At 42.5% G+C, this 13,391-nt stretch overlaps 1 protein-coding gene across 1 annotated transcript in view; it reads right to left on the bottom strand.

Annotated features, from left to right (window-relative positions):
- The window catches only part of ADCY10 (adenylate cyclase 10 (soluble)), a 64,053-nt gene that overhangs the window by 17,368 nt on the left and 33,294 nt on the right, over nt 1-13,391 (bottom strand). The window contains exons 18-24 of the mRNA XM_012657743.1: nt 9,455-9,583; nt 7,959-8,237; nt 7,535-7,825; nt 3,646-3,715; nt 3,144-3,375; nt 1,047-1,154; nt 395-570 (exon numbers count right to left, since the gene is read on the bottom strand). Coding sequence (XP_012513197.1) covers nt 395-570; nt 1,047-1,154; nt 3,144-3,375; nt 3,646-3,715; nt 7,535-7,825; nt 7,959-8,237; nt 9,455-9,583 — 1,285 coding nt within the window. The remainder of the gene's footprint in view (nt 1-394; nt 571-1,046; nt 1,155-3,143; nt 3,376-3,645; nt 3,716-7,534; nt 7,826-7,958; nt 8,238-9,454; nt 9,584-13,391) is intronic.

Here is a 13,391-nt window from a genome sequence, read left to right on the forward strand (position 1 = left end):
GCAGGGACAAAACCCAGTGTCTCAGCACTGAATGGAAGGGGGCTTGTGACTGAGGCTCCAGGAGCAGGTGGATGAGGCTCCAGTCAGAACATAGATGGAAGGGGGGTTAATGGGCTAGACGAGTAGGGAGGGGCACTGGAACTCACCTTGCAAAGGGGTCTCTTATGTTCGTGTCATCTGAACTGCCTTTGGCAAAAGCTGCCTGTAAAGTGCTTGGGGGCACCCAGCCCTGGCCCGGGAGCACCTGCCCCACTAGTAAGTGGTCTGAGCCAAACAGGAGTCTTGGCGCCCCCAAGAGGCTCAGGCTTGGGGGCTGGCTGCTGGGTTCCATGTCTGTCTCTCTCCTCTGGGCAATGAGATGAGACACTTAGCTCTCCCCAGCTCCTTCTCTTACCCTGGAGGGGCGTTCTCTTGGGCCTGCTGACTCAAATAATGAGAGTGTCTGTTTTTCTCAACATGGGTATGGAGAAACACGGAGATTAAGCTGTGAGGAAAGATTCGGTTGAGGAGCTTCAGTGCCTTCCGCAGCATTTTCTTGGCAAGCACCATCTGGCCCATATTGAAACAGACCTAGAGGAAGATGGGAGGGGAAGAGAAGAAAAGAGGAAAAGCAATGATTCTGGACTTAGTAGGTTCCAACAATACGTATTTTAGGGACTCTTATCAAAAAAAAGTACTTTATGGCCCAGAAACAAAACCCTCCTGTGCCTGGCATAATAGCAAATGCACGCATGAAGGATGGTTGAATGAACGACTAGGATTTAGCATCGTAGTCACGCAGCATCTACCTCTGAGGAAATGTTTACCCGTTCACGTTCAACTTTAGAGGTTGTTGCAAAAATATAAAGATGTTAACCTACATGACAGGGAAGATCTTGCTGCTGGTAAGTGGTGGTAGGTTTGAGTCCAGGGGGTTAGGGTTCTAGAGTCTTGGATAGGAATCTGTGGCAGGAGATGGGAACAGGATGTAGGAAGTATAGGGATGACTCTGATGGAAAGGCCTAGGACAAATAACAGATGAATTCATGTCTTTAATGGTTTCTTACCTCACCTTTGAGGCTATAAAAGGTGGCAGACTCAAATGTCTGATTCCAAGATTTTTCTTTCTTGAGAATTTTCAGCAACCTCTCTCCCTCATTCAAATAACAGTATGCCTGCAGCCAGCCCAAAGAGTAGAAAAGTATTGAGTTGGCAGGGATTAAGACCACAGAGGGGCCAATATCCCAGACCCTACTGAAGGTAGAGAAGCAGGAGCCACTCCAGTTACCACCTCCAGTGATTAGAATGGGCTTCCCAATTCTAGACAGGAGCTGGATGGGTAAAGCTCCCACCTTCATGCCGACCTTTGTCTGCCGGATCATTCAATCATGAGACTGAATCTAGAAATCTCTACCTTTCCTTATGTTATCATGTAAGTTGCCTTGCCTGAAGTTTCCCCCAGCGCAATTACCTTTCCCCAGGGTAATTCCTCCCAATTTCCAACAACATACCCACCGCCCTTGAGACAACATCCCCACATCTCTGAGAAGCTGGTCTCTACTTTTGGGTTGAGTTGTGAATCACTCCCATTTCCTTTGCCAGGGCCATCTTTGGGAGGTGGCAGATGAAGGTAAGCCCCTAAGCAATTCTCCTCACTTCATCTTCGACCTCCTGAAGTCATTAGACAGGTGAATCTTGGCATATGTGAACACCAAGGCAAGATCAGACTCGAAGGGTAACATAAGATGAGGCAATCCGTCCCAGTCTCATGGGATGTAAGGGGTATGTGTGGGGGGCAAAAAGAGGGAGGCACGATGAGTTGGCTGCCAGCCTCAGGCCCACCTGATTTCCCTTGATGGAGAAGGGGCACAAATGGCACATCCTGGGGCCTTGCACCAGGGCTCTGCTTCCAGTCATTGCCTTCCTGATCATTCAGCACTCCATGTGGAATGAAATGGGGTATGCACAGCTTATAGAAAGTTGACCCCCAAGGCTACCTAAGCCTCCCCTTTCTGGGACTTACTGGCCACATCCCCACTATCACCCCAAATGTGCATGAAATATGTAGGAGATTCTCATTCTTAACATAAATACTTTAGAAAACCTGGGCTTACCGACATTTTTAATAGTTTAATTTAAAAATTTTATGCAAATCTAAGGTATGAGGGTTGATGAGGCTGCTGCAATCAACAGCAGCTGTAAAATATGAACCAGACCACCAGTGTGGGCATGAAGGACTATAGACATGGCTACTCAGGTGTGTTTAACTTTTCCTGAAGCTGGCTGGAGTCAGATGAGGCTCAGCCCGGAAAAACATTTCCTCAAGTGAGTTCATGGAAGGTTAGTTCAGCCAGCTGTTCCATGAAAAGTGATCTAAGGGCAAATAAGTTTGAGAAACACAGTATGCCTCAGCCTAGCCTGGCCCTTACCTGCCTCTATCCTCTGGGAGACATATATGTATCTTAGCATATAAAAGGCCCTGAAATAGGTACAGTAAAGAATTCTATTTAGCTGTATTCAGCTCGGTGCTTTCTAACTTACTTAGCAATAAATTCTTTTTATTTCACTGTGTGTATCAAATCCCCTTGTTTCTAGGGGCATATTGCCCTGGAATCTTGTAACTATCCTGGTGAAACATTCACTAGTGCTTTGGTGGTCTAAAGGTGTGTGTGATAATCCAGCACAAGTTGCATGAAGATGGAAGTGGGTGAGCCTCTTTGAGGTCACAAGATTAAAATGAGAATTGCACCCATCAAAAGACAGATAGGTATTTTATGCTTATAGAGGACAACAGAGGGCAAATGCCACTGGGGCCTTACTGAGGAAGACTATACTACAACTGAAGCACTGATACTAAAAGTCCTCTCTGCCTTGATTTGGGAATGAGATGTGACCCCTTACTTCCCATACTGGCAGATTATTCATGGCAAGTTTCTAAAGGTGGCAATATTTTAAATAATGTATAATGCCAATTACAATTTGTTCCACCTCTGTTTTCTCAATCTGAGGTCATTTCCCTTCTGGGTAATTGATTTTCAAGTGAAAAGGGAGGTGGCAGGAATTAAGAACATGAAGGGTTGAAAAGGCACACCGGAGCTTCCCTTCTTGCTCTGCGGTCTATGGGTCTCTCTGGGGTGGAGGAGGTCTGAGTAGCAGCAGCTTACCATATAGTTATCACCCAAGATGAGATAAGCAGATGCAATTTCTAAGAAGTAATATAAGGCTTTGTTGTTTTCTCCCAAAGCCAGAAAATGGTAGGCCAGAGGCAAAATGACAATCTCTAGGATTTCCTCACACTGGCAAGATTCCAGAGGGATGATGTCATCCTCAGATGTCCTCATTTTTGTTATCATAATGTCAAAGAAATTCAAGATCTTTTCTCTTATTTGTTCTGGACTGTCCAAATGCAGAAATAAATAGAAGTAATAACTTGTAGATATAGTATAGCTTTTGATATGAAAATATCTTTAAAAACTAATAAAAGAGCAAGGTACTAAAACCTAATATGGATACTTCTGTCCAAACTCACCATGCACACCCCCCAAATTTTTCCCACTTGTACCTAAGAGGCCAAAACTGCTGACCAGGCAAATGATCCTAACAGTGTTTTGAATTCAATGACAATTGTTTGTGCTCTACTTTCTAAACGATTATGTATGTCCATACCTGATATTTTCCAGAAATAACTCAGATTTCTTAGGAAACTCTGTTTTGGAAATGGCAATCTCTTCTTCAGCTAGAAAATAAATAAACTAATTAATTGTATGGGTCATTGAAATGTTCTCTATAATGAAGACATCTGGTATCTACCAAAGACTCTTGTTCCCTTTTCACGATATGTACTTGTTGCTGCCCAGCCAGGAGCTGTACTTCCCAGTCCCCGTTGTATCTTAGGTGAAGTCAGGTCATTAGTTCTCACAATGAAATTAGATCAGAAGTGATATATGAGGCTGGGCGCAGTGGCTCACGCCTGTAATCCTAGCACTCTGGATCGCCCCACCAGCCTGAGCAAGAGCGAGACCCCATCTCTACTAAAAATAGAAAGAAATTATCTGGACAACTAAAAATATACATATAGAAAAAATTAGCCAGGCATGGTGGCACATGCCTGTAGTCCCAGCTACTCGGGAGGCTGAGGCAGGAGGATCGCTTGAGCCCAGGAGTTTGAGGTTGCTGTGAGCTAGGCTGATGCCACAGCACTTGCTGTAGCCCGGGCAAAAGAGTGAGACTCTGTCTCAAAAAAAAAGGAAGAAGAAAGAATCCTGGAGAGGGGAGGAACTTGTCTCAGATCACGTATCCGTTAGTGGTGGAGGTAGGACTAGACCCTCGGTCTTCTGGCCCCAAGGATAATGCATTACTCCATAGATCTTTTAATTTATAGAAATGTAGTTTGAACACCTAAGAAGTTATCACCCTCTTCTGAAAGCCTTCTGTGCTGTTGCCCCATAGAATAAGTGCCCCAACTCATGTGTACCCATCAACTCTGTGCAGACCTCTAGCGCAGTCCTTATCACACCATATAGGGATCAATTTGTCCACCTGTTCTCCTAGACTACAATTTATTGTATCCTTAGTGACTAAAAGCTGAATATATGCAACTATTCCTCTGTTCCCCTACTCCTCCAAGACTGCCCCTGTCAAGGTAACCAGTGGCCACCATCTAGCCAAATCCAAAGGGTAAATCTTTGTCTACGTTTTATTACACCTCTAGCAGCATTAAATACAAGTGACCACTCTCTCTTTTCCCTGGCTCTTGTAACACACATTCCCTTGGCTCCTTTCCTCACCGGCTGCCCACTTAGTTGGCTCCTGTTCCCCTACCAACATTCTAAATGTGGGTAAGCCTCAGTGTGGCCCTGGGCTCCCTTCTCCATCCACGGTTTCTCCCTAGGTAATTTCATCTGCCCATGACTTTAAATTCCATCTATATGCCAATGACTTTCAATTTTATACCTCTACGCCCTGACATCTACTTTAACTACAGACCCGTATATCCAAATACCTCCTTGGCAACTGCCACTTGGATTCATAACAGGCATTTCAAAATGAACATGGTTCAAAAAGAACCCTTTAATCTCTTCTCCATAAACCTATACCCACTTACATCTTTCCTATCTTAGTAAACATTACTGCCATATATCCATTTTCTCAAGCCAAAGTCATGGGACACAGCTTTGATTCTGTTCTTTCTCTCACCCCATCCCTATTCAATCCACCAGAAAGTTCCCAACTTTGAGTGTGCCCAAAAATTATCTGAATCCATCTTCTTCTGTCCATCTTCCCTATAGCACCACCCTAGTTTACCAAAAGTTTATCTGGACAACTGTAAAATACTGATCTCCCTGCTGTTCTTTTCCTTTCAATCTGTTTATCTAGATAAGACACAGTTAAGTTTTTAGAAACATTATTCATGTCTCTGTGGCAGAAACTGCTGGTTTCCCATCCCAATCACCATTGTCCTTTTTCTCCTTAGTAATAGAACTCAATTTTATCCAGGACAGCTACATTCTCCAGCCTGCCTTACAACTAGCTATGGTCATTTGACTAAGTTCTGGCCAATGGGATGTAAGAGGAAATATTGGGTAATACTCCCAGAAAATTCCTTAAAAGGGAGGGAACCTCCCTTTAATTTTTTGGCTTCTTTTTCCTTCCTCTGGCAATAAATGTGAACATAATGGTTGGACCTCCAGTAGCTGTTTCGAACCAAGACCCCTGATGATAATGAAGCCTCCATGCTAGTCCTAGTGATGAGGCAAGCATTTGACATGAGAGAGAAATAAATTTAATAAATTTAATAATAAATAAAGTTAAGCCACTCTAGTTGGGTTCTTGTTATATGCAGCCAATACTAATTCTAATCAATACCTCTCCAATGTGTTCGAATTCACGTACAATGAAATTCTAGGCCTACAAGGTCTAGAAGGCCTCTTGAGGTTTTATTAATTAATTTGTCTATTGTCTGTCAGCTTCCACATGTCTATCATTTTCACCAATATAGTCCCAGTATCTAGATCACTACCTGGCATGATGGATGCTTATAAATGTTTGTTGCATTAATGCACGTTTGTTTGAGAAGAAATCAGTTACTAAAAACAAAATACTGTTCCTCCTCTAATATCCTGCATATTTTTTATGTTTAAAATTGTAATGGTGATAGAATGAGATGTAGAGATTGGATAGATAAATGAAATAAAGTCAGGGTATACAGGTATGTTTCTTGTCATATCCTTTACCCCTTGAGGGAACGATATTATTTTTGGTTCTCAATTTTCTCCATTTACAAAGCATATATTATCTTAAGAGTTCTCTACTACAAGGAGGATCTGTAAAAATAAAAAAAAAATACAAAATGCTTGTAGGTTCTCAGAAGAAAAGAGAAAAGCAAAGATATCACCTGCTCACCCCATAGTTCCAAAGACCTAGAAATGAGACTTTAGGTTCAAGGTGTCAGACTGACCTCTTGTGTTCATCTCCTGTCTCCCCAGGACCAGGACATTTTACCCCATTAAATGAGAATACGATGATTTTATTTTATTTTTTTCTTATACTTCAAGGACTGATGTAAAGATGATTTTTCAAAGCATAAACCCACAATGCCTAGGATGGAAGGGGTCACATTCCTGCACTAGCTATCCCCTCTGCCTAGGATACTCCTCCCCAGCCACCCGCAGAACAAAACCCCGCACTTGCTCTGTCCCTATGTGAATCTTACTTCTCAACGAGGCCCACTCTAGTAGTTTTGCACTCCTAATCATCCTTGCCCTACCCAACATTCTTTTCTGTTTTTCTCCAGGGGATGTACCACTTATAACAAACGATACTGCTTTATTATATATTTTTTCTCTGCTGTCTACTTTTCCCCAGTAGAATGCTGTTTTGTTCACTGATTTATCTCAGGGGCCTAGAGCAGTGAGCAGTGCCTGGTATATAGTCGGGACGCAATAAATATTCATTGAGTGAGGAAATGAAATGTTGATTGAAATTTCAACACACTTCTGGAAGATAGGGGAGTGAGAAGAGTGGTCACTGATGAAGTAGGAGGAGGAAGCTGAAGGAGAGGGCCCAGGAGGGCTGTAAATCCTTGAAATGGATCAAGACTCAGAAAATAACATACTTTTTTTCAATTAGAGCCTATTTCAAACTGGACCAACAAAGCAATAACGTTCTTGCCTGCCAAAAACACCACTCCCTGGTGGATTTTGCTTTTGCTCCCACTTCATCATGTCAGACTGCGTCCCCCAGGTCCCTTGGATTCCATCCCTTGGTGTGAATTAAGTGGGACATTTTAATTTGAGCTCTGGTTGTACCCCGTTTTGTCAGAACCCCATCCCCAAACCCTCCCTGGGAGTCTCATGGTGATAACGGTTCTGCTAGACTTAGCTGCACTCCCAACTCCCCCTTCCCCAGTGTCCTTCACTGCTGAAGTCTCATCATTCCTTATGCCCAAGCCCTCAGGGGACTTGAAACCACTAAGGTCCAGATCCACTCCTTCTAGATCTCAGTCTCCAGATTTCCCAAGAATAGTTAGGATTGATTAAAAATGAAGTAAGTTTACCTTTAAATCCACAGGACTTAGCCATCTTCCTAATGGTATCCATGTCCAACGTGTTGAGCCGAATGTTCACCATGAAGTGGTGATAGGGAATGAAGTCCCCGTTTCTGCAGTAGTCACATTTGTGGGCATTTTCTTCTAAAAAGCGGGCACATTTCAAGTGCATGGCTTTCTTCTGGTCTTTGAGCCACAGCTCAGAGGCTGTTTTCTGCATCACAGGCTTACAGAATCGAATGATGTGGCACTCGATCACCTCGCTTTCCAGTTCATGAAGCTCTTCAGTTTCGCCCTGAGCTAGAGAGAAGAGAAAGGGTTTTTCGGCCAGGCAGTGAGTGACAGATCAGTTCCTGCTACCTAACATAGATCAATTCTTTTATCTAGATGTGCCTTTAGGAGGAAATATGAGTCACTTCCAGGTGCTACTCACCCGTCCCTTCACTGGGCTTCAGAGACAAGGAGCGATAATGCACCTTAAATGAGGCCACGTTCTGTTTCAGCGCCATTCGAAGATCCTTGCCACTCCGGAAACAATCGAAAACGTTAGATTCCACTAGGCGTGCCAGGGCGTGGATCATCATCTTCATGTTCCAACAAGGGAGAATCTCAAATAACAACTCGGTAGTGAAGGTCAGGCCAATGATGGCTGCACATCTCACCAACATTTGGTGGGAAAGGCTCATGCTATCCAGCTGGACCAGAGAGATTTCTGCAGGTAGAAAGCCACACAGTAGGAAACTAGTTATCTGTCTTTATCAAATACATTCCCGAGGCAGACTGGACAGCCATCCTGCTCTACAGTTCTTGTTCTCAGAAACCTAGCTGAGCTAAGTCAAAAGAAGTATTTGTTTAATACCCAATTCATAGATAGCACTTGTGCTGAGAGTACAAAAGATGGAGATGTTATGGTCTAAAAAGACACATGGCACATGATCAGACAAAAAGAGGATTGATTTCATGGTATTCTGATTTTGTGTTAAAGTGTGACAAAGGTGTATGAGGCGAGTAGAGGTCACTGTGGGCCACAGTAGTCTGAGGAGCAGGGCCTACCATGTAGGAGTCCTTTGTTGACTTCCCCAGCTGGTCTTCTTCTATCTTCTTCCCTGGTTCCCCTTTCTCCTGGAAATTCCTATCAATAAAGTTTCTCTCTATCTACCCCAGAGGTTCACTCATTCTCATGATGTACATTATCATCTGTATGCCATGACTAAGTTTCAGAGAGTTCATAGCTCCTATCCCAACTTCTCATCTAAGCTTGAATATCATAGCTCATGTGGCTTCTTGGACATTTTGCCCAGGTTGTCCTTCCATTAGGGACAAAATCTGAACTTCTCGACTTGCCCACAGAACTCAGTAGAAGCTAAGCTAGTCTACCCCTTACTTTAGTAGACACAGTGAATGAAACATAAATGAAGCTCTTTTGGAGACTGAGAACCTTCAGGTATCCTGAGGTCATCCTTCTAGGCATTTAAAGTTACTTGTGGATGGCATGGATTGGAGCTGAATGCATACTAGAACATTCCTTGAAAGTCATTTTTCTTTACAAGACTAATACATCTTTGACATAAACTCCCTTGGTCTGTCATTTCTCATAAAAGTAGATGGCAGAAAATGTCTCAGTATTAGCTTTTTCTCCCTCATTATTTGGTTTCTGTTTAATTCAAAATGTACTATACCTCATTCTTGCATGCAGTAGAATAAACCTTTGTTCAAATCAGACCCCAGAATATCCACAGGGGGAAGGTGGCTTCTAATTAGAGGAAAAGCCAAGCCTACCATGGAACCTTACTACTGCCGCAGGCAATACAAAACAAACAACCAATCTATGTTACCATTTTTCTTTTTCCTTTTTTAGATAGTCATCCTAGAGAAAGCAAAAGTGGAGTCTGGGTACTGGAAAATAAATACCAGGTCAAATTTTCTTACCTTTTAATGATGCTGGGGGTGACAGGTTTTTCAGTCTGACACCACTTACAAGATTACAGACTGCTTTAATTCCCTCCTCATTAGGGAAAGTAAATGTTTTTAATTCCTCTGTTGGCTTAGTGAAATTCTCTGTAGGAGAATAAGGGAAGAAAAGTTGAGTCCTTATCCTATCTTATAAGGTTCAATTTTCCAATCATCTTTGAGATGGATCTCATGTGAGAAATGGTGGCCAGAAACGTGTGTTGGCTCACCAAATATTCTGGGATACCTTGTTTTAAGTAAAACTGATATATGAAAGTCTAGATGTACTCAAAAATGTTTTGTCTCCCTCCACCCCAACCCTGCCCAACACAAAGGATTGGCACTAACTATTGACGTCTTCCATAGGATATAAGGTTTGACAAATAACTTGATTCACAGATCATCAGGATGTGTCTATCTTACAGCACATAGTAACATACAGTTTTATGCACATCCACATACCTACACTCAGGTACAAACACGTTCTGTGGGGGACTAATTAGGACACGGCTACTATCGAAAGAGATATGTAAAATGGTGAGGTTTGAATAGTAAATTTACCCAGTAATTTGGTCTCCTGGTACTTTAAAATGTATTATTTATCTATCCCTTCACTCACTCATGTAGCATTTGGTAGCTGCAAGACACGGTGATAGATGAGGTGGAGATATAAAGGTGAACATAACCAAGTTATCATTTCCTGGAGACATAAGTCACATATACAAAAAGCAGGACTGACAGGCAGTAAGTGAGTGCCATGGGGTTGGGCACAAACAGGAAGCATCAGAGAGTTCATATCAATACAGGATGCATTTATTATGGACTTTTTGTGCATCGTGCCGGATGAAGGCTATAAATGTGAATGATGTGTGCTTCCAGCCCTCCAGGGGCATAAAATCTGTGGTGACAGATACATAAGAAATTAACCATAATACCAGGGAAAATGACTTAAAGAGTAACATGTTGTGGGAACAGAGAAGAACAATTAATTCAGACTTGGTGGATTCAGAAAGGCTTCATAGGGAAGGAAGTATTTTGATTGATCCTTGAAGGACAAAGGGATATTATATTTCAAGGGGAAAACAGAGGGGAGAGCAATGCAAAGGCACAGAAGCCTTGGAGTACTTAGCAGTCAGGGCCATGTGAGTGGATGAGTGTGGCTACCACAAGGTGCCTGGCCTGTGGAAGTGTCACTGTGGGAGATGTATCCAGGGACCCCATCTGGTAGCAGAGCGCGGAAAGCATTTAACAGCATACTGTGAAGATAGGACTTTATAGACAATAAAGACCACAGGTTTCTGAAGAGAAAATAGCAGTAATCCAGCCAACTTTTTTTAGGAAGGTAACACTAGAAGCAGCCTCTAGGGGAGGCCAGAAAATAGAATAGGGAAGGCCGTGTGAGAAAGCTGTAACAGTGGAATACCAAGAAGTGAGGATGGATGGAGCCAGGCAAGTGATGCAGCAAGGAGAAAGCAAATATCAAAAATATTGAAGAAATGGGGCCTAAGCAAGATAGTGATGGAAGTGAGAGAGACATGAGTGAAGCCATTGATCAAGCTAGGAAGTACAGGAGGAAGTACAGTTGGGAAGGGAGGATGATGCGTGAAGTTTTAGCTGCGTTCAGTTTGAGGGTCTATGGGTCTGGAATTAAGAATGAGGTTAGGGTTGGAGATCACACACACACACACACACACACACACACACACGTGTGCACACATGCACATGAGGGCTGGGGAATACATGAATAAACGAAAACAACTGGGGAGAGAGTACTGAACTAACAAACAGAGAGGCTTAAGGATAGAATTCCAAGAATGCCCTCATAGCAGGAGTAGACTGAGGGAAGAGCAGCAGAAGACTGGCCAGAGAAGTCAGGGAGGGGAACAGGAAGCATGTGGGAGCAGGGAAGCCGAGGGAGGCGAGCATTCCAAGAAAGGGGCCAGGTGTGAGTGTGTGAGTGTGTGTGCGTTGGGGGTGGGAGGGTATGAAGTGGTCCATGCTCTTTTACGCTTTTTGATTTCCCTCTCCAGGACCTAGCACTGCCACATCTTTCCGTCACTCAACCAGTCTTAACCGAGTGCCCCTAGGGAGTAGGGATCATTCTAGAATTGGGGATCCAGGAGAGTACAAGACTCCCTGCCTCGGGGGAGCTGGCATCGAAACAATGGGAGACAGACAATAAACAACAGCTAAATAAGCTAATAGGATAATCTCATAACGTGATTCAGTTGTGTGAAAGAAATGAAAGAGTGACAGGCACTGTGTACTCTACTCAAATTTCTCCTGTTGTTAACCTTTTGCCCCATTTGCTATATCATATACTTTTTTTTTTTTTTTGAGACAGAGTCTCACTCTGTTGCCTGGGCTAGAGTGCCGTGGCATCAGCCTAGCTCACAGCAACCTCAATCTCCTGGGCTCAAGCGATCCTTCTGCCTCAGCCTCCCAAGTAGCTGGGACTACAGGCATGCGCCACCATGCCCGGCTTATTTTTTCTATATATTTTTAGTAGTCCGATTAATTTCTTTCTATTTTCAATAGAGACAGGGTCTCGCTCTTGCTCAGGCTGGTTTCGAACTCCTGAGCTCAAACAATCTGCCCGCCATTTGCTGTATCTTTTGTTGTCTCTACATGTATATATTTTTTCTGAAGCATTTGAACATAAATTGTATACATCACACCCTCTACCCCCAAATACTTTACTCCGTATTTCCTAAAAATAACAACATTCTCTGACATAACCAGACTAGAGTGTACTTATCACCTTCAGAAAGTTTAACATTGATACAATAGTTTATTGTCCACATTCCAGTTTTGTCAATTGACCCAATAATGTCCTTTAACATTGTTTTTTCTTCCAAGATAGAATCCATTCTAGGATTATGTAATGTATTTAGTTTTTTTTTAATTGAAGCGAAGTTCACATAACATACAACTAACCATTTGAAAACATATAATTAAGTGGCATTTAGTACATTCACAATATTGTGTAACTAGCACCTCTCCTTAGCTTCAGTTTTTTTCATTGCCTTAGAAGACACTGAAGGGTGTTAAATAGGGGAGACACCGATTGTTTTTTAAAATGCTCATAACAGACACTGAATAAATGTTTTGTTGAATGAGTAAACAAATGAATGTATAAAATGTAGGAATAGTATTGTTCTATCTAAGGTATTTATATTTACATATCTCCTTCCCTTAATTCATTGGCTAATATAATATTATAATGGAATTATTTAGTCTAAAAATAATGATCATAGCAGTCATTATCTATTTAGTGATGTTACCATCCTTAAAACTAATTTAGCCGGGGAAAGCCTTTTCTGTTTTTTCATCATGATCATCCAGAAAAGTAAAATTGATCTTTTCTTAAAAAGCAAGCTTATGTTTCTTGTTGACTAAAAAAATTATTTTTAGCTTTGACCCTATTCTTCTTTCAGACAACCATCTGTCTCATTTCTCCTCCAGATGTGACCACCCTGGCCACACGGTCTGCTGCCGTCAGTTACTGCACATGGAGTGAGACACAACAGATGTTTCACAGACATAGACTGAAACACGGTTCACAGAGGGAGATGGGCAGCTCAGCTTCATTCATTCACCCAGGAGACAGGGGATGTTTAGGAAGCAAAGAGGAATCTTTCGTAAAATTTCCCTCATTACCACCTGTAGGTGGTGATTTTCTACCCTGCTGGATAGAGACAACTGCACCATAAGCTCCTTTATTCCACCATATTCACCTTAACACGACGCTGAATTTCCATCTATATCCTCAACCTTAAATTTAGTCTCAGAGGAAGAAGTTTGATGCTACAGGTTTAGTAGAAAACAGAGGGGAGAGCAATGCAAAGGCACAGAAGCCTTGGAGTACTTAGCAGTCAGGGCCATGTGAGTGGATGAGTGTGGCTACCACAAGGTG

The sequence above is a fragment of the Propithecus coquereli genome, unplaced genomic scaffold, assembly GCF_000956105.1.
Source record: "Propithecus coquereli isolate 6110/MARCELLA unplaced genomic scaffold, Pcoq_1.0 Scaffold56, whole genome shotgun sequence".
Taxonomy (NCBI): domain Eukaryota; kingdom Metazoa; phylum Chordata; class Mammalia; order Primates; family Indriidae; genus Propithecus; species Propithecus coquereli.